Raw genomic sequence first — 19337 nt, 5'->3', positions numbered from 1 at the left:
GTTAAACATAGTCTCTAAAGCTTGATCATATTGCTTGTTAGGACTATTATTATAGTATGTAGACTCGTGGAATTTGAACTCTTTGGAATCAAATGCAAAATCAAAAGTGATTGCTGCCCTGCTTTAGAGGCTAGAATAATTGAGGCAGGTTGATAGTCCCACCTGATAGTTTTAAGACTATCCATGTGAATCAGTTAAGAGCCTTTTGTGAAAGGGATGAAGGTTGTTATGACTGCTGATGTTGCTATGACAGGGAAGTTTTATATACCTTCTATTCTGGGTGGATCTGTCTTTGCTATTGCTTACATAATTCTGTCTTTGCCGCTATTTAGGTAATTTTGTAAAAAGGATAGTGATTTTTATTCAGAAATTTAGAATGTTTTACAAAGATACGTGATGGTATCTTTGTTTTTAAAAATGAGGAAATGAGAGTGAAAATACAGTGATTTGTTTAAGGCTGTACATAAACAACTGAGACATGACAGTCACTTTGGCATATGTTAGAGGAAGGTCTTGTGATAATTTTCTTTTATTACTATTTCATTAATAGTATCTAGAACAGGGCTATTTTGGGAGTGTTTCTTAGAATTATGGCCTTTGGTGTATTCTGCCTTCTCTTAGACAAGTTCCTGTGTCTTGGAAGGTTTTTATTTTTGTAGATATTAGTGGGATTGTTTTGTTTGTTTGTTTTTTTACTATATATGTCTTCTGTATCAGTGTAGCCCAGAACTATCCTTTATGGTATTTATTCCTCCCTCTTGGAGGACAAAGGAATGATTAAAGGATACTGTGTGCAACTGTAAGGTCCAAATACCTTATTGACCTCCTGTGTGGCTTAGTGCTGAGTGAAGGTTTCTGCAGAGAGAAAGTATCAAGGTGCATTCCTTCTCCTGTGCTTTCATGCAACTAGCCTTTACATTTGTTGCTACCATCTTCATGAAGAATGGTAGAAAACGGGTGTTGCACTACCTAAGCTGCACCAGTCTGGCTCTGCATAGCTTCTAGCATCCTTTGGAAGATGTAAGCTTTCTAGATATTAATCCTTACACTAATCTGAAACTAGAGTTGCTGCAGTGGAGAGAGAGAAAAATAAAATAGGTATGAATAACTATTAAACTTCAAACGTGCAACTTGAAGGGTGCTATGATTTGCTTCCAAAAACTCTGTTTTTCTATTGATCTTGAATAGATTGTCTGTCTTTTAGACTACTTTTCTTTTTCTTTTCCCTTGCTAGGTGTTATTTACTGTCACAATTTAAATTATATGTTTCAGTGTAATTATGTCTCATTTTGATATTTTCTAGTACTGTTCCTTTTGTTTCTGCGGACACTGCAGTACCATTCATGCACTTTGAACTGAAGTTTTCCATCTTCTGGCCCTAAGTAGAATTGCAGTATTTTGATTGCTGACTATTAATATTGAATTTCATACTAAATGAATTATTTTGGCTGCTCTGCTTATTGTAGGAAGAAAGCTCCAGGAAAAGAAGGTTGCCTGTTGTAAGCTCAGTAGTCAAAGTGAAAAAGTTTTGTAATGATGGGGAGGAGGAGGAGGAGGAGGAAGACTATGGTTTGCGAATAGGAAGCATCTCCAGCAGTGTGTCTGTGCCTGCAAAGCCAGAAAGAAGGTACTTAAGACCTCTGTCATTTTGTCTGGTTTCCAGAGTGAATTTAATGAACAAAACTTTGTGAAAGTTGGTAAAAATTATTTGCCATTCCTGAAAATTGAGGGAGGGAAAAAAGACAGCCTTTTTTGTGTGTATTGTCTTACACTTCTGTGTGAGAAGTGTCTGCTTACACAACCTTTTTTTCTCTAATTTTATAACCTATTTTTATTATTGTGCATATATTACCTGTGAAATTTTAGACTCTCTGGGAAAAGTTCACTGGCAAAACAATGTTAAAGTTGGCATCCTTCACACCACGTACTTAATTTAATGTTATAACTTCCCAAGCATTTTGATAGTTTGTTTTTACTTCAAGAATAGTCTTCAAAACAGTTGTGACCGATCAGACAAAGCTGACATTCTTTCCTGCAATGTGCCTTTTGGTGTCAAGTGTTTATTACTGTGAAACAAAACCAAAAATCAATGGAATACTTGGATGATTTTTTTAAATAAAACTTCTTTATGTTGCTATATTCCTTAAGACTATTTTAACTTTACAAAAAAATTCAAAGATTTTTTTTTCCTGACTTCTGTCAATCAAGGTTCATTAATCATTTATAGCTGTGTTTAAATAGTAATAGGAAGAGCATTTAAACTACAGAAGAGACGATTCTTCTGATCTCCAGTGCTAGCTCAGCACTGAGATCATCAAATCATTACATTTGTTTGAAGCTAATCCATTTTATTGAATTTATTTTCAGCCCGACAGCATGCCTCTCTGATTTAAACTTCCTGATTGTTGATGTTCAGAGAGAAACAGGAAGCTTTTTGTGTAACAATTGCTTTTTTGTAAGAATCAGTTTTCAGGCATATCTTACTCCCTGGGACAGCTGCATGAGTACTAGTGTAGACACAGAGGTAGTATCAGGAATGCAAGGGGCAGAAGTAGGAAAAGGAGAATGGCAGAGCTTTACCTTTCACAGAATCACAGAATGGTTGAGGTTGGAAAGGACTTCTGGAGGTCATCTAGTCCAACCCCTCTGCTCAAGCAGGGTCATCTGAAGCACAGTAGACAGGATCATGTCCAGGTGGGTTTTGAGTATCTCTGGAGAAGGAGACTCCACAGCCTCTCTGGCTGTGCCTCCTGAATCTTTTCCCTCCCTGGGAGGATTGAGGAGAATACCACATAGGCCCCATGTCCTCAGAGTTCTAGAGTCACTCTTGATATGCTCAGGGTTGGAAGAATCATTGGATGCAGCATGGTTTTATAGCAGCTTAAGCTAACATGTGAAATCATGCCTTTGGGCTTCCATCTATGAGAGCATTTGGTGGATCCCCGTCCATTCAAAAATGGATTATAAGACTGAAAATATACATAAAGTGAATTTTTAGAGGGTGAATTTAGCAGTATTGTGGTATCTCTGCTTAACATGTCAAAGTATCCATGGTTAACATGCATACAACAACTGTTGCAATTCACGTGCAAGTAATTGTTCTTCCATCTCCTTTAGACCTTCACTACCACCTTCCAAACAGGCCAATAAGAATTTAATACTGAAAGCAATATCCGAAGCGCAGGAATCGGTTACAAAAACAACCAATTACTCCACAGGTAATTAGCATTGTTTTTATTTGTGCTAAGCTATAGTATTTCCAAGCCCTGTTTTATAAATCCAAGCTAAAAGTATTGCTAAGTGAGAAAACAAAGTGAAATAGTAGATGTCAGCAATATACTTAATAGCTCTTGCATGTCCTGTGTACATTACAGGAATCTTCAGGAGTAAGGAGTATTTACAGGAATAAATTACAAAAGCATAAACAAGGGAGGAAATGTCTTTAAAACCTGTTAATCAAAGTGATAAGTTTGTGAAGTATCTAGAGAAAATGCCGGTGCTAGAAGTTTTCTGAAGTATTACTAGTTGGAAGTGTGAGAGTGACTATATTAGAGAGGTTGTTTGAGCTAACTTGTTTACCTCTATTCTCCTTTCTCCACTCTCTCCTTTCCTTCATGGGAGAGGAAGAGAAAGGCCCAACAGCAAAAAAACGAAGTGCACAGATGCAATGGAGGTACAGAACAACAAGCAACAAACTGCTAATGATATAGCAACCTATATTCTCTTCAAGCAGTGAGCTTATAACTGTAGTTTTAGATACTGAGTTGCAGCTCGTATTGCAACCGAACAGTTACTTAATTCTAGGCATTCAGTTTTCCTAGCTAGGAAGGACTTCCACTGATGAAGGGCAAATCCAACTGTGATATTTGGCTTTCGTATAATTGATATTAATAAATCTAGTGTCAATATGAAATTTTGCAAATTTCTGGGGAAAAGCATTCACTAAATTACCTAAACCATTAATTCTCTGCTTTAGTGCCATCTGAAGCAAGAGTAGAAATTATTCAAAATTTGTCCCACTATTTGTCCCCACAGAACTTGTCCCACAAAACCTATAAGCTAAGTGTATCAAAGGTATGACTTCCTTCTACGTTAGCATATTTACAAAATAGTTATTGTGAATGTCTTCCCTTTTTCTTGTAGGTACTCGTATTTTCAAAGTTGCATGGGTGCTGATGAGTAGATCCAAACGCATGATAAATGTGTTGGGAGTTTTCTATGTTCAAAGGCTGTTGTACTGGGGGACCTGTCCTTGCATGTTAGAAGTTGGGTGTAAAGTGAGCTAGCTGTAAAATAGAAAAATTGTGCAAATGAGGTAGTAAATATCATTGCCAACCTTAGAATTGAAGGAGAAAGAACTTAAGAATCATTCTAGTGAATAATTGCTGAATTGTTTGATTAGTTATGAAATATATTTCATACAGTAAATGAACTTTTAAAAGAACATTATTAAGCTTCTTCATTCATAATGAATAGCATGAGTGCCTCCCAAGCACTAAGAGATCATCTTCATTCTAGATGGGAAGTGGAATGAGCAGTTTTTGTAAAGAAAAGAAATAGCAGCTTTAATACTCCTGATTCCAGTTATACAGTGATAAAAAGTGTTTATGGTGGGAAAAGCAGCAACATGGGGAACAGTACTTTGAGGGGATGCAGGAAGCTCTTTCCTGTGTACACAGCAATATTTCAGGAAATGAAACATAGCCAGAAAATTTTAAAATAAAAACTGTTGATTTTCAGCAGTGGTGATCTTGTATAGTTTGACTTACCAACATGAGAAGATTTCAGTGGAATAAGCAAAAAGCACCACTTTGTGGTTTAGCAGAAAGATGATATATGAGTTTTACCTGAAATATGTAGTTACTTCCACTTTTAGGGATTGTATCTTGTTTAAATACTTTGAACAGAGTATGGAGATAAGGTAAATAGATAAAAACAGAACAAAAAGATCTTAAGTGATGCATTGTATACTGAGTTGTGTCTTTTAACTCTGTGTGTTAGTAGTCAGGTATGATAGTGGTTAATATGTTAATAGTGCTGGTGTGATATTCAGCCAGGTAATGGATATGCCGGGCAGTTTCGATGGTCTTGACAAAAGCCAGGCAAAGCAGTCARCCTCTCATCCTGCTATTCCCAAATTCCATGCTGTTGTCATCAAGTTTTCTATTCAGTTTACAAGCACTTTAGCATAGATTATCTGGCTTTGCCTGTATTAGAAGCACACATTGATAATCTATAATTGCTCAGATGAAAAAGTGGAAAGAAAAGTGATTTTGAGATCACAAGAGAGTCTAGTTTTTACTAAATTAATGTTGTGTGGAAGTGGATGAATGAATCTTTACTGATGTCAGTGTAATTTTCATGCTACATTTCAGCTTTTACTAAAAGACTTAGTTTTGACTTGCAAATAGATGTTCTGAGGTGCAGCTCTATACAAATCTCTGAGTACATTTTTATACAACAGATTTTACAGGTAGCTGAAGATACTTTCACAGAGATACTTAGCGTTGGGGTTTTCTTGAATTTATTCAAAATTATTTTAGGATCATGTACAAACATAGTACTGTTGAGTGATTGGGTAGTACTAAAATGATTTACTATTGTTTCTTTAAATAAAGTTCCGCAGAAACAGACTGTTCCAGTTGCACCGAGAACTCGATTTACCCCAGAAGAATCTCAGTTAGAAGTAATCCATGTGCAAAGCAGACTCCCTGCTCTGAGTTCTCAGCTTCAAGTAGAAGAGCCAAAGGAACAGACAGTTGAACGAATTCAAGGTCATTTGATAATGTTCTTTAAAAATTTATACCTGGGGACATCATTTTACAACAGACTGAGCAGCATGTTGTTCACATGTGCTTTACCAGAATACTGTATAGACTGAAATTTCTCTGGGGTGCATTAAAGGGAGGAAAAGAATGCATTGGAGATGCTGCCCTGAACATCTAATATCTGAGTTTGAGTGCATCTTTGTTAGCTGCTCTCATAAGTATCTAGTAGAAACTTGAAAAGTGCTGGGTGAAGTGCTTTTAATGTTTAAGTCAGCATCGAGTTTCATGTGGGAATGAACAGAAAAACAAGAAGCTTTCTGAAGCATGAGTGTATGATGTATGTGGATAACTCAGATCAGCCACTCATGGAGCAAAGGGTAGTTTAGCATTCTGGCATATCACTAAAGAATAATTTTGCGAAACTGAGCAATAAGCAAATGTATCTGTTTATATAGAGATGAAGTGTCTTCTTTCCCATCCACTGCATACTTGATGCCTCATGAGAGGAATTCTGTCAGAAAATTACATGAGAGTTAAAATATGGTATGTTTGGAATCATTTTACAGTGTATGAGGTATTAGAAGATATGTTCCAACATACTGTTATCACATAAGTAGTTTCAATGTTTTTGTTTACTTTATGTAAGCATTACAGTACTACAGCTGCTGTTACAGGAAAGCAGATATTAGGATAACTGTGAACATCAAGCTTTTTTCCTACTTCTGTTATAAAACCCCTAAGAGGAAAATGGCATGCCATTCAAAAACAAGCAAATATTTTTTCAGCATGATTGTGCTATAAAGAAACTCAAGTGTGTGTGTTACAAAGAATTATATATTAAGAGTAAACTTTGACAGGAGTAAGATCTTTGTTACATTGTCTCGCAGTCGTTGTCACGGAGTGGTAGACAAAGGTGCTTTTTTTCAGTCTCTTATTCTTTGTGTAGCTATACTTGAAATTTCGTTGGAGTGCCAACGTAAAATAATTTGAACAGTTTATGTGGAAATATGTATGAAGAAGCTTTCTCTGTCTTTGATTTAATGTACAGAAGGTAGTTATGCTAAATATTTTGGCTCTTTTCCCATTGAAATTGAAATGACAGGTTACTTAACCTACAGAAAGTGAAATAATTTTTTTCGAACTGTAACAGGAAGTCAAATGTAGAACAGTGCTATTGTGATTTGTTTTGCCTCTTTTAACTAGACTATAAATAGTTCATTTTAGTTAGCTGTTTTCCATGTGTGTGTATGTTCTCACATGTAGTTAACACCTCTAAAAATGAGGAGGAATAATTTGACCTTTATCAATTTTTGTACCTAGACATAGTACTAGTCTGTAGTGAGTGATAATTATCGTAAAGACTAAATTCTTCTGATAATTGGCTTTTGCCATGCTACCTTACTGGAGAAAATTTGCTACTGCTTCTGAAACAATGAGAAAGGGATCCACAATAGTGAGAATTACCTTTTCTTTTAGAGGTGTGTGTTTTTTTTCTTCTGCCCGAAAGAACAAGGAGGCTATGCTTCAATATGCTTCTTCAATCTAATTTCTTTTAACATGCAGTAGAATATTGTCATAATTCCTGCTTTTTTTTTTTTTTTTTTTTTGGAGCTGAACAGAGGGAGCTTTCTTCTCGGCTCCAGATCGACCCTGCGATTGAAGATACTTTGCAAGTGACTCAAGGTTAAGTGGTCTTTTATTCCTAAAAAAAAATTACTAGTTCTCAAATGATGCCTACTGGCTGGTTGGTGAATATTAAAATATAAATTCCTTTTAAATTAATTATGCTGATTTTTTAGCATTTTCTAATTTCTAAATGTTTAAGAAATTAAGTGTTTTACATCAGTAGCTGCTTAAAGCCTGAGAGATTTTGCCTGTGCATGTGGATCTCCTTCAATGCTGTTTCAGCACAGGCAATTCAGTAACAAAGTTTCCTGCTCAGGCCTAATATGACCTGTGGCTTTTGTTGATGATTTTTTGTGGAATAAGTGAGGAAGTAAAACTGTTTACTGTAAGTGACTGGTAAGAATTGAAAAGAAAATTAGCTCTTCAGCTATGTAAAATTAATATTCAGAAATGTGCTGTAAGTTAGTTATGTCATCATTTTTCTCTTTTTTTCTTTTTTGTGGATTTTTCTCCAATTCAGATTACTATGACACAGAATCTGTGGTCCATACGGATACCAGGTCATTTATCCTGAAGAAGCCGAAGTTATCTGAGGAAATAATGCCGCAGAATCAGCAGTTGGGAAAGAGGGCCACAGAGGCAATACGAGCACTCTCGGGACGTCTAATACAGCCACGGTAAAAAGTTATCTCTTTTCTTATGCTAACAATTTTAAGAGCCCCTACATGCTGTCATAATAAGAATCTTTTATCTGTGAGAGTGCTTCTTTGTGATCTAAACAGAATCATTCTGTAGTCCCTGTGTTCTGTAAGTCCAGTCAAGATCTGTGACATCAAGGAAAATGGGCTGATGTTGAAGAGTGGAGAGGTAGGGGAGAAGCAAGGGTGAAAAATCAGAAATCCTTCTAAACTGAAAGTAGTTCCCGGGGTGAGCTGTAGTTAGAGTAGTTCTTTGATTTTTAAGAAAGTGAAGGAACTGAGTAGATCAGAGCATTAGCTTGTTTCTCTTTCTTTTCATAGCTGTTTTGGTTTCTGAAATCTATAATTTTGATTATATAGCCTGGTAGTATAATTCAGTTTTATACCTCTCTGACCTTGAGATAAATTTGTTATGAAGTGCCTTTTAACTCTCTATTGAGTATGGTGTCCTGTTTGAGCTTTCATAAGAGTGTTGGAGGAAAAACAGCACACACTCTGGGTAGCTCAGTACCTTTAAGCCCATAAAGGTTTAAGCCTGTAAACAGTAAGTGGCGTGTGGGACAAGTCATTTAAGGCTATTTACTGTGGAGTTTGACCAAGGGAAGTTTAGAATACATGTCAGCTGCAAATGATATGTTGTGGATCTTTTTTCATTCACTTAAATGAGTGACCAGTGGACTGTAATCTTCTTTATTCTTTTTATGCCTTTTGTAGTTCCTTCTACTGAATAGTTTTATCAATATGTGTGCACCTTACCAGTTAGGGTACAAACCACTCTGGGCAATGTGATTTGCTTCATCCCTGTAGGCTGTTGTGCTCTGTCATTCTGTTGCAGAAACTTTCAATGTTTCATTTCCCTGAGCGAAAAGGGCAACCTCACAGAGTTTAAAGGTTTAAAGCTGTGACTTCCTGCCACTGGGGAGCGGTGGATTTTTGCATCTAAATAGATCTGCTTTTGACTTCTAGGACTTGAACCTTTGGGGTACTTTTTTTTTTTAATATATCATTTCTCTCTATTTTTAGAGGCATTATACACTGTAATTGCTTTTAGCTTGATTTTGTAGAGAAACAAAGTTTATATCATCACTGTTGATCAAAGATGAGAACTCTTTAGTAGATTACCAAATATTTCAAACCACATCCCACTCAGGAAATCCCACAGATGAAATGAATGAGGCAGTGGAAAAGTGTTTGAAGAAAATACTATGTATGCATCTGCTGTTTTGATACTCCCTATTTTATCCCTTTTAGCTACCATCAGACATAGGATGCTAGGCTAGGGTGCTCTTCTGATCAGGCTGAGCGTGACAGTTTTTACACATCAGTATCTCAAGTTTCCCTTCCCAGCCCTACACACCTCTATATCCTCTGTTTCATCATATTAACCATTTCTGACGAAACACCTGTTGGTGTGTTGTTAAAAGGTTGATGATTCCAAGACCGATATTTGCCTTTTTTGTCTCAAAACTGTAAATTTCTTAACAGGTTAATCATTATCCTTTACTAAACTTTGTAAGTGAGCTTTGAGATCTGTCTGTTGAGCAGAATGCAACAAACTGAAATATAGCTGCTGAAATCTTCCACTGTATGCCACTGAAAGCTCTTCTTTTTAGTGCTTTGGAGAGCCCAGAGGGCAAACATAATCGAAAAACTATTACTTGTTTTAATAGAAGATTGTTACTATGTTGTGCTGTGTAGATTAGCTTGTACTACTGTTAGTTATTAACACTGTTCAATTTTACTCAGGCCTCTTGAGTCAAAACCACATTTCTTTGTTTGGCAGGGAACAGTTTGCACAGCCAGAGAAACCTGCTAGTCCTAAGTTCATAGTGACGTTGGATGGTGTGCCCAGTCCACCAGGATACCTTTCTGATCAAGAAGAGGAAGATATAACTGAAGGATTAAAGCCACTTCCCCAAAATGTGTGTGCAGGCAAAGGATTAAAAGGCCTTCGAGCACAGCAGATGCAAATTGTAACAAGGCAGCTGGAGAGCTCTGATGGTAATTAATCTAACTAGCAGGACCCAACAGTAGTGTGGTGGTTTGATTCTGAATATATCATTCTTAACAATTAAGTGTTTTTTTATTATTATTCTTTAAATAAGTAGAAAATCTTTTCAGCAAGAAAATGACTATAATAAGGCTGAGGATGGAATGATGCTGCAGCAAGTATATCAGTAGTTGAGGTCATAGAGGTATGCTTAGGAATACTGGAGAGATTTGAAAAGCCAAAGGTTTATATAGATTTGCAGAGTTAAGAGTTAGTGAAGGTGTCAGAATATCTGGCTTAATAGTCTGTATTTGGAAAAGTGAGGTTTTTAGAAGTAATGTAAAATAGGAAAAAGTCAAATCCCAGGAACCCAAAGTAGTGAGGGTATTGGTTATCAAATCCTTTTTGAGAGTCTAGATTTAGGTAACTGAGGTAAATGTAGTTGATGTGTCAAAGTAATTACCTGAAAGTAGTTATTTTTTGGTCTGCCCCCATACTAATAAATTGTATCTGATTTGTATAAAAATTGACCTTTTTTTTTTTCCTCTTGATATAGTCTTCTAGAACCAAAAATATCTTCGGAACAGACCTCAATACATAGCTTAACAGAACAGTGTAAATAAGATTCAATTGAAGAATCATTTTCTTAATCTTGCTCAATCAAGGTCTGATTCATTCCACTTTCTATTAGAAACTTAGAAAATGAATTATTTTACTTGTGAATAGTGAATGTTTGATCTTTTATCACGAAAAGGCAGCTTTCAGTTTAACATTATGGCTTGTTCCGCTTTCTAATTTTGGAATTTCCTTCAGATACTATGCTTGTACATAAATTTTTACTATGAAAGACATTTTTTTTAAATAAAGGCTGATCAACATTTGGGCTAAATATAGGGAAAGAATAGGAAATATTTTGAATTTCAGTTATATTTTATAAGCCAAATTGCACATGGAATTTTTAAGGTTCCAGCTTAGGAGGTTTTCTTTTTTCTTTCCCTCCTAGTGGAAATGGAACAGTTGAACATGCTGCAAAAACAAGAGAAGGTGCTTGAGCGCTGCAAGTACTGGCCTGCCTGTAAAAATGGAGACGAATGTGTGTACCATCACCCCACACTACCTTGCAAGTAGGTAGTACAGAGCTCATCCACTTGACATCTCATTTTTATTTTTAGTTCAATATTTCCTTATTTTATTAAATATTTCCAGGCAGTTTAAACTTGTTATGGTAAGCTAGATAATTGCACTATAATTTCTTCTACCAAGTGGCAGAATACAGTGGAGTTTATAGTAAGTGGAATCAATACTGTACTCTTGCAGAATAAAGCTTAGTTTGACGTACAGGCTGACGTTTATGTTTTGCTTATGGATATGGGAATGGGAGTCATCTTAAAAGACAGTACTCCTCTGTTAGATATCACAATTCTTTAGAACACATTATATTACACTAATATGGTAATGCAGCAATTTTTTTATTTGAAAGCAAAGGCTACCTCTTGAATGTGTATTATGTCTTTGATTTCTCTTCTACAAGCAGCAACAGATTAGAAAAATCATTTCTACTGAGGTAGATCTTAGGAGATTGGGTGGCTTCTTTTACTCAGACATATGAATTTGCTTCTAAAAAAAAATCACACACACACACACACACACACACACACACACACACACACACAAATTAGATATATCACTTTCTCTTCAGTAAGAGAACCATATCATGTAGAGAATTTCACGTCCCCCTTAACAAAGATCTGAATTCACAGTTACTTTGCTGCTCTGTGTTGCACACAAAGAACAAGGTATGTTATAAAGCTACTTGTTGCAAGCTACCAAACCCTGCTGAGTGTGAAGTAGTTCACTTATTTACTCTATGTAAAGACTATCCAAAAAGGAAAATGAGTAGAGATACCCTGTATGCCCTGCTTTGATAGTAACTAACACACATACATACGCTATGCTATAGATCTGGATATTGTGTGATATCTTTTCAGGCACAGCAACTTCTTGGGCTGTTTTTTTTTTTTCGAGTGTGAGTGTGCAGCTTACAGTAGGAATAAAATAATTGTTTTATTTTTTCCTCCTCAGAGTCTTTCCTAACTGCAAATTTGCTGATAAATGCTTGTTCATCCATCCAAATTGTAAATATGATGCAAAGTGCACTAAGCCAGAGTGCCCTTATACCCATGCCAGTCGACGAACCCCACTTCCAGTTCCTAAACCAGGTGAGAACATCAGGCTTTCCTGTGCTTCCAATAAATTTGCAGAAGGGAAAATAGTGAATGTGGTGGAAGCAGAAACCGACGTAGGAGAAAAATGTTTTTTGCTTGATTTGACTTTATTTTTTTCTTAAAGTCTTAGTGCCGGGTGAATAATAATAATTCAGTATTACCGCAAAAGCTGGTTTTGCTCTCAGAAAAATCCTTGAACATGATTATGCAGGAGTCCATATGAAAGAAAGCCAAAGGGGTAATTTGTACAAATACTATCCCTCCAGAGGAAGGGACTAATTACCCCACACTGCAAGAGCAGATATAGTCAGATTTCTTCCTCAGATTGGATTCCTGTTGTAGCAAGAACTTCCAACACAAAATGAAAACACAAATTGTTTCTGTCTTTATATGAAAATTTTTCTTCCATTTGTTAACAYTGTAGGAGTTACCTCTCTGTAATGATGAAATGACTTTCTGGGAATGAGGTTGTTCAGTGAATGCAATAACTGTGTTTGGAATCTGGGTTGATATTTCTGAGCATTTGAACAGTGCCAAGGTAGATGGCCTTTACATCAGTGAAGTTATGATCTTTTGGAAGTGGCTTAGCCCTTAATCATAGTAGGATGCAGTTTTSTTACTTTGCCAAGAGGCAGAGTACAACATGCTTATCTCTTGTATCACTTCCAGTACTTAGGTGTGTTTGTGAAAACTGCCCTGCTTGTGCTTTTCAACCCTATTAACTTTAATGGGCTTACTGCTGTCTAAATCCAAAATTTGAATTTTTCTGCCTAACAAAGTTTCCACTTAATTTGTTGGAAGCAGTACATTTATACCTTCTGTCCAGAAATGGTAAAGAACTGGTGCTAGTGGTCTTGCTCTAGTCAGGATGAGATTAGTGCATTGTGATTTTCTGTATTTTTTGCWGAACATTGCATTATTTTATGACTTAATTCCTTGAAGAAGAATTAAGATATTTACATTTATATGGAACCATATTAATAATATGGATTATTATTATTCAAGCTGTATTCCTGTTCTGTTCTTTTTTACTGTCAGCACCATTACCTACGTCGACTATATCCTCCAGTAGTCCGCTGTGCAAGTTTTTTCCTGCTTGTAAGAAAATGGAATGTCCATTTTACCATCCAAAAGTAAGAATTTTCTCCTATCTCTTTCCTTCATTTCTGGAAAGATACTTAAAATATGTTACTTTGAGTCAGGAAATGTTACTAGTATTTCACACATTTTGCTTTCACTTTTTACATTTTAAATGTAGCTCAAACAGTGTATGAAAAAGCAGTGACTAAAAAGAAAGAAATATAAAGGTTAGTCAACATATRATTTTCTAAAAGTGTAACAAATGTTGAATGTTAGATGTCAGCAGTTTCACTAGAGTGTTTTCAGGTAAGTCAGGGGCACAGTGCCATGTCACAAAGGTGGCTTGGTGATAACACTGAGAATGTTAGATTTGGAATTTTTTTCTGCCACCTGGGCGTTGATATGGTTAGTTTGGAGTATGTACTAATAGATGGTTATCYCACTGAGGACATGCCATCCTGGAGTTGAATACATTTAATATTTAACAATAAGAGCATCTGCAGAGAGTGATGTGGTGGTGTTGGTAAAATGACAGTCATCAAATAAGAAAAAAATGTAAATGCCTTGGATAGTTTCTTTATTCTTTTTTTTTTTTTTTNAATGCTGATATAATTGTCTTCCTTCTCTTCATGGCTACCTCTGTAATTAGGAGCTTCTGTCATTTTGATCAGTGATGGAAAGAAAATTTTCTGTTTTTTGTAATTATCTTTCAAATACTCATGAAGGAAGGGCTTTGGGACTTTAGTGTATTTTTAAGATTTTATTAAGAAATCGTTTAAAAGTTCAAACTCTCATTTGTTAACATTCAATCTAAAAATAAATTTAGTGTAGTGCAACACCAAATGAGAATAGTGTGAATAGTGTGAGACTAGTTCTTCGGAAGTTAGACACAGGGATACAATGGAAGAAAAGAAGCATCTGGATTCTTATTGAATGTATTTTTGACATCACTGCTTGCCCTAATGTCATGGTCTTGTTGCTGTGAAAGTGAAAGGTGAGGGAAGGTGATGTATTTATTGCTTTTATGAGAAGAGATAAAAAGCACAAGAAATAGTTTGCCAGGATACTTATTGGCAGTATTTGTCACAGGTATAAAATTCCTAGCAGGTTAACTCTCGAAACTGTTACATTTATTACAGTGTATTAACTAACTGAAATTGCGTTGATTACATGCTTTTAAAACTGGAGAGTACTCAGAATTCTCAAAGTGAATCATTTTCCTAGAGCCTTCAAATTAGTAAGAAACACTGAAGGGCTGGCTAAGAAAACGTGCAGGAAAAGTTCCAGTATCTGTTGTAAAATTTCAAATCACAATTTTTAATGACTAGTATTGTATATGCTGTAGAAGAGACAGATAGGTATGTTTTTGTTTTTCGTTGATCAGACTCTGATTTTTAGAGGAAAACATTGAAAACACTGTTCTCAGTGWCTCTCTTAAGTCTCTGCAGTGTTCAAATCCATTTTTCCACTCCTCTGAGGAACATCCTAGTTGCTAAGCCAGAAGCAAGGCCACTCAGATCTCTCTTGTTGGAGTTTTTTGATGCATCAAATCAGAGAACGGAATGACTGTTTGCCTATATGAGGGAACCCTTCTGGCAAAGAGTCTGAAATTTTGATCACTGCTGTCTTCCTGACTGCTAGTTTATTCTGCTTAAAATGGTCACTGGATAAAGCAGATAACCAATTTGCTGGGAACAGGCACAGAAGCCTGGGACCTCTGTCAGCATCTGTAAGCGTGCTTGGAGAATGTCTGCTAGTATGGATTGCTTTGTGGGAATTCACGGAAGGGTTTGTGTCACTGAGCCTAAGCCAGCTTCTTGGTTAGATTTCATGGTCATGTTACTCTTGGAAGAGAAGAGAGGAATTGCTCCAAAGCAGGTGCAGACAGAGGGAGTTCTCTGAATTGCCGCCGGATAATATGAAATGGTCTCTATGGGGAAAAAAATAGCTCTTTGCACAAAGGAAATTGAAAATTGAGCTGCACTTATGGACCAGCTTCCTAATGTATACTTTGTAACAAATGACTGATTTTAACACGAAGAATGATCCTCATTTTCAGAGATTGATGGATTCTGGTAGTTCTCACTGAAAAAAATTACTCTTGGACCTCTTTGTACCAAACCACAAAATGAAAGATCCCAGGCAATCTTAAGCATGTGCAAAATCTCATAAGAAATATGTCTTCTAGTAAGAAACCTTGTTTSTTGACTCTGTCACTAGCTTGTTCTTGGACCAGCCAATGCAGTTACTTTTATGCGTGTAAATATCTTCTAGGGAGACATTTCATGACAAATACAGAATTCTTTTCTTGGCTGACTGAGGAGTCCTGTATGTAGATTTTTAATGCCAATACTTGATAGGAAGGCACTTTTCTTAAGCTAATCCTTTGATCAGTTACTGAACCTGTGGTTGAGCYAGTTACCTCCTTGTAAGAGCGTGCCTGTCCTGCTTACGCTTRCTTCCATTATGAATACTCTTGATGCCTAATACTGCTCTGAAGCCATATTAGCTGTTCTCCAGCTATTTTACTGGAAGGGTGGAAGAGTAACAAAAGTAGATAAACTGTTACTTCTTTAATTTCCAATTTAGTTGCTTTTTTTTTTTTTTTCTGAAAGAAAGGATGAGAAGTTGAGGGACAATAAAGCAAATTTGATGTAATACTAGCAGATATTCACGTGACTGACAGCTGCATTTGAGTGTGCAGCTAAGTCCACAATTATTCACAGCTGCTGTGAGATCCAGCTTTGTGTGTGCCCTTTGAGTACAAGGCAGCTGTCTCTAGGCTAAAGATTGATAGGTGACTTAGGCAGTTTGAGTTTGGAGCTTGGAGTTTGAATGACAGGCCTTGTATAGATCTTATGCTTACTAGAGCTGGCAAGTACTACAGGCTGTTATTTAGGTGCCTTTGTGGTTAGGGGAAAAAAACAGTGAAATCTGTACAACATAAGCTCTGGTCCTTGGTTATAARTTTATTGTCTCAAAGTGATCTTGAATCTTCTCTTGGCTGAGAGAAATTATATAAAACCAGCAGTTGTCTCAATCCTGTATAAATGCTGTGTATGTAACTGCAGTGTTTTGTCTTTGAAGAACATTCCCATTCTATGTTTCAGCTGAACTTGAATTTGAGCTTTTCTCTCTCAACTTTTCTCTCTTGTCCTGCTTTATAACCCCTGGCTCAGATCTCTGCACAGGTCTATTGCTGTTATGGAAGCTGCCACTTTCTCTAYGCTGTCGCAGGCACAATTCAGTGGTCCCTCATTCCTCTGTTGCCAGCCTGCTGGCAGGTGACAGGGGATGTCACCCTTTCACCTGGGTCTTCCAGGAGAAAAAAATACCAGTTGCTCCTGTGGAATTTCAGACAGGCAGACAGCTGCAGTGCTTGTCCAGAGTCTGTCCAGCCATGATGCTGGGGACAGAGGAGGAGGACACTGTGTAGTGCTTTGGGGAAAGAATATGTTTCAAAATCTGACTTTCCCTTTTGGTGTGCTGTAATTACCAGGAACTTAAAATAATTGCTCAGTTGCTCTAAAGTGTATCAGCATAATTTATATAGCACAACAGTTTATAACTTGAGTACTTCTGTTCTGGATTCTGTGTCCATGTATGTTCTTATGCCAATAAGTTTGCTGCTTTTTCAAGCCCTGACAATGCTGAAATGCACTGTGTCCCCAGGATTCATTCCCAGATATTATTAGCTAGATGTTTTTGCTCTTTCTCAGTTAATGCTGTATCATGCTCCTAACTTTTAAGCACAGATCAATTGAAGCTAAACTCTGCAAACCCCTAAAACAAAGGAACTTCACCTKTGAGTTCAATGGTGTTTTTGGAGCACTTTATTCATAATCATTATTTAGGAAAGAGGATTCCCTTCTGTCATTGGATTGAATTGGTAGCAATGTTGGTCTATAAAGCAGTTGATTCAGTTGCCTATCAGATCATACAGTAATACAGATTTGTATGTAACGTATTCCAGGTTAGCTTGTTCAGATCGTTAGACAGCCAACTTTGAGTAACTTCTTCTGAMATGCTTTCATTTTTTAGCATTGTAGATTTAATACTCAGTGTACAAGACCAGACTGCACTTTTTACCATCCAACTATTACTGTACCTCCACGCCATGCCTTGAAATGGACTCGAACTCAAACCAGGTAAGTTAAGTGATTTTTTTTTTTTGACTAGGTTTAGAGGTTCTGGCCTTAAAAATACTTAGGTCACAAATAAAAAATAATAAAGTGATAAATGTAGTTTTCCTCACACAGTTAAGTGACTGATCAACAAGAATGGAGAAAGATGCCTATTACAGAGTAGCTTTCTTTTGAAGAGAACTCTGTACTATTTGTATTTAATATATAAACATTTACGAATGTGATGCAACACTGAAAAATGCAGTTCGGGTATGGCAAAGTCAATGGATTCCTGACATAGGAAAATCCCAGTGGTCTGGGTTTTGTTTGAATAAAGCTGAAAGTCAAATATCAGGTCTTCACCTTTGTTTTATGTTGCATCCAAGTTGTCTGTCCTGCAAAATGTTCGGATATTTCTCTGAATGTTTGTAAACTCTTTAATTTTCTATTCAGGCCAGGAGAGTTTCTGGCAGAACAGCTCCCTCCTGTCATCTATCCATGATTTTATAAGTAACTACTGTCCAGAAGTGCCAGTAAACACTCTCTAGCATGTAATAGGAATTAGTCAGTGTTTAACACTTTTCTGCAAGTGCTGTGAAACAAAAGGTGATAAAAAAATTTTTGAAAAGATTGCCGTAAGAGGAAAATTGCTGTTAAAGTAAGCTAAAAGATTAAGCCAATATTTAATGCCGAAAATGGCATTTTTATGTGTTTGTTTTTCTGTGAATATTTTTATTTCTGTGTGCTGTATGCAGCTTGGTAATGCTGTTTCTGCTTGTACTTATTTGCTGGCATGAGCACAAAGTATGTGCAAGGAAAGCCTTTGTAAAATCTCATTAAGGAAATCTTCAGTTGACCTTATATTGAGGTACTCGGAAGACTACATCCTGAGCCATAGATTTTGAGTGGGATATTATGYTTAAAATTTGAGCTTCAAATCTGACATCTCAGTAAATGGTCTGTTTTTCAGAAGTGCACAGATCCTGACTGAAATTAACAGGTAGGTATCTTCAGAGATGTATAATTAACATATCTAAAATGAAATTGCTACTGAAATTTAGGTTCCCAAAGTTGCAATCACTGGCCTGTGTTAAAGATTCTCAAATCACTTAACCATTCACTTTATCTAATCCTACCTGAAAATGCCTTAATCAGTTCTCAAATCATCTTTACAAGATGGTAGGACTGTTACTTACCTGAATTGTTTTTTCTCTTCCCCCTAGTGAATAATTATGATACAACTTGGGACTGAAATTTGCCTCCTTTGAACAGTAGTGGAAAGGAAGATTAACTACCAGGGAAACAGGATGCTAGAAAAATTCATGCATTTTGAACTTTTAATACACATTGTTTTCATAAAATGAAGTTGATTGCCTACTTGAAATGTCTCTAATTTTCCAAGTTTGTAAGTTTGAGCAGTTTTAAATTTTTTTTACACTGTAAGAAGAAAATGTCTGTGTAAGAAAAGTTTTACTTTAAATTCCATTAAAAACTTTCAAAGCATGTTTTGTATTCTATGTGGGTAATGTTTCTTTGCTTAACATTCTGATGATGCACTTGCTTCCTCTGCGTTCTCACAAAGCTTATTTCTGTATTCAGGTTGTACTAGAAATATTTTTTGTGTGGCAGATGTTTAGTATCATGCATACAACTGATGTTCTAGCAAATATTGACTGAACTCTTCACCCACTCCCATGGAAAGGAGAGTTAATGGTTTGTCTTTTGGATTTTGTTCCATCTAATAGTCATTCAAACAGTGGAAGACACAGACAAGGGCACCATAAGCAAGAACAATTAAACAATTAATGACACTGTACTGTATTTTT

General features: G+C 36.3%; 1 protein-coding gene across 2 annotated transcripts in view; it reads left to right on the top strand.

Moving 5' to 3' along the window:
* ZC3H14 (zinc finger CCCH-type containing 14) overlaps window positions 1–19014 on the top strand; it is a 28285-nt gene extending 9271 nt beyond the window's left edge. The window contains exons 7-18 of one of the 2 annotated variants that reach the window (XM_085317571.1): window positions 1467–1627; window positions 3118–3218; window positions 5619–5774; window positions 7380–7451; window positions 7915–8071; window positions 9876–10093; window positions 11086–11206; window positions 12165–12301; window positions 13346–13440; window positions 17429–17535; window positions 18482–18511; window positions 18735–19014. In XM_085317571.1, coding sequence (XP_085173697.1) covers window positions 1467–1627; window positions 3118–3218; window positions 5619–5774; window positions 7380–7451; window positions 7915–8071; window positions 9876–10093; window positions 11086–11206; window positions 12165–12301; window positions 13346–13440; window positions 17429–17535; window positions 18482–18511; window positions 18735–18741 — 1362 coding nt within the window. In that variant the 3' untranslated portion in view covers window positions 18742–19014. Of the gene's footprint in view, window positions 1–1466; window positions 1628–3117; window positions 3219–5618; window positions 5776–7377; window positions 7452–7914; window positions 8072–9875; window positions 10094–11085; window positions 11207–12164; window positions 12302–13345; window positions 13441–17428; window positions 17536–18481; window positions 18512–18734 lie in introns of both variants that reach the window. The other variant, XM_085317572.1, reaches the window with a different exon arrangement.
* The last annotated feature ends 323 nt before the right edge of the window (window positions 19015–19337 follow it).

The sequence above is a fragment of the Rhea americana genome, unplaced genomic scaffold (assembly GCF_003343005.1).
Source record: "Rhea americana isolate MKP2758 unplaced genomic scaffold, rheAme1 scaffold_5, whole genome shotgun sequence".
Classification (NCBI taxonomy): domain Eukaryota; kingdom Metazoa; phylum Chordata; class Aves; order Rheiformes; family Rheidae; genus Rhea; species Rhea americana.
This window is presented reverse-complemented; position numbering and strand designations above follow the sequence as displayed.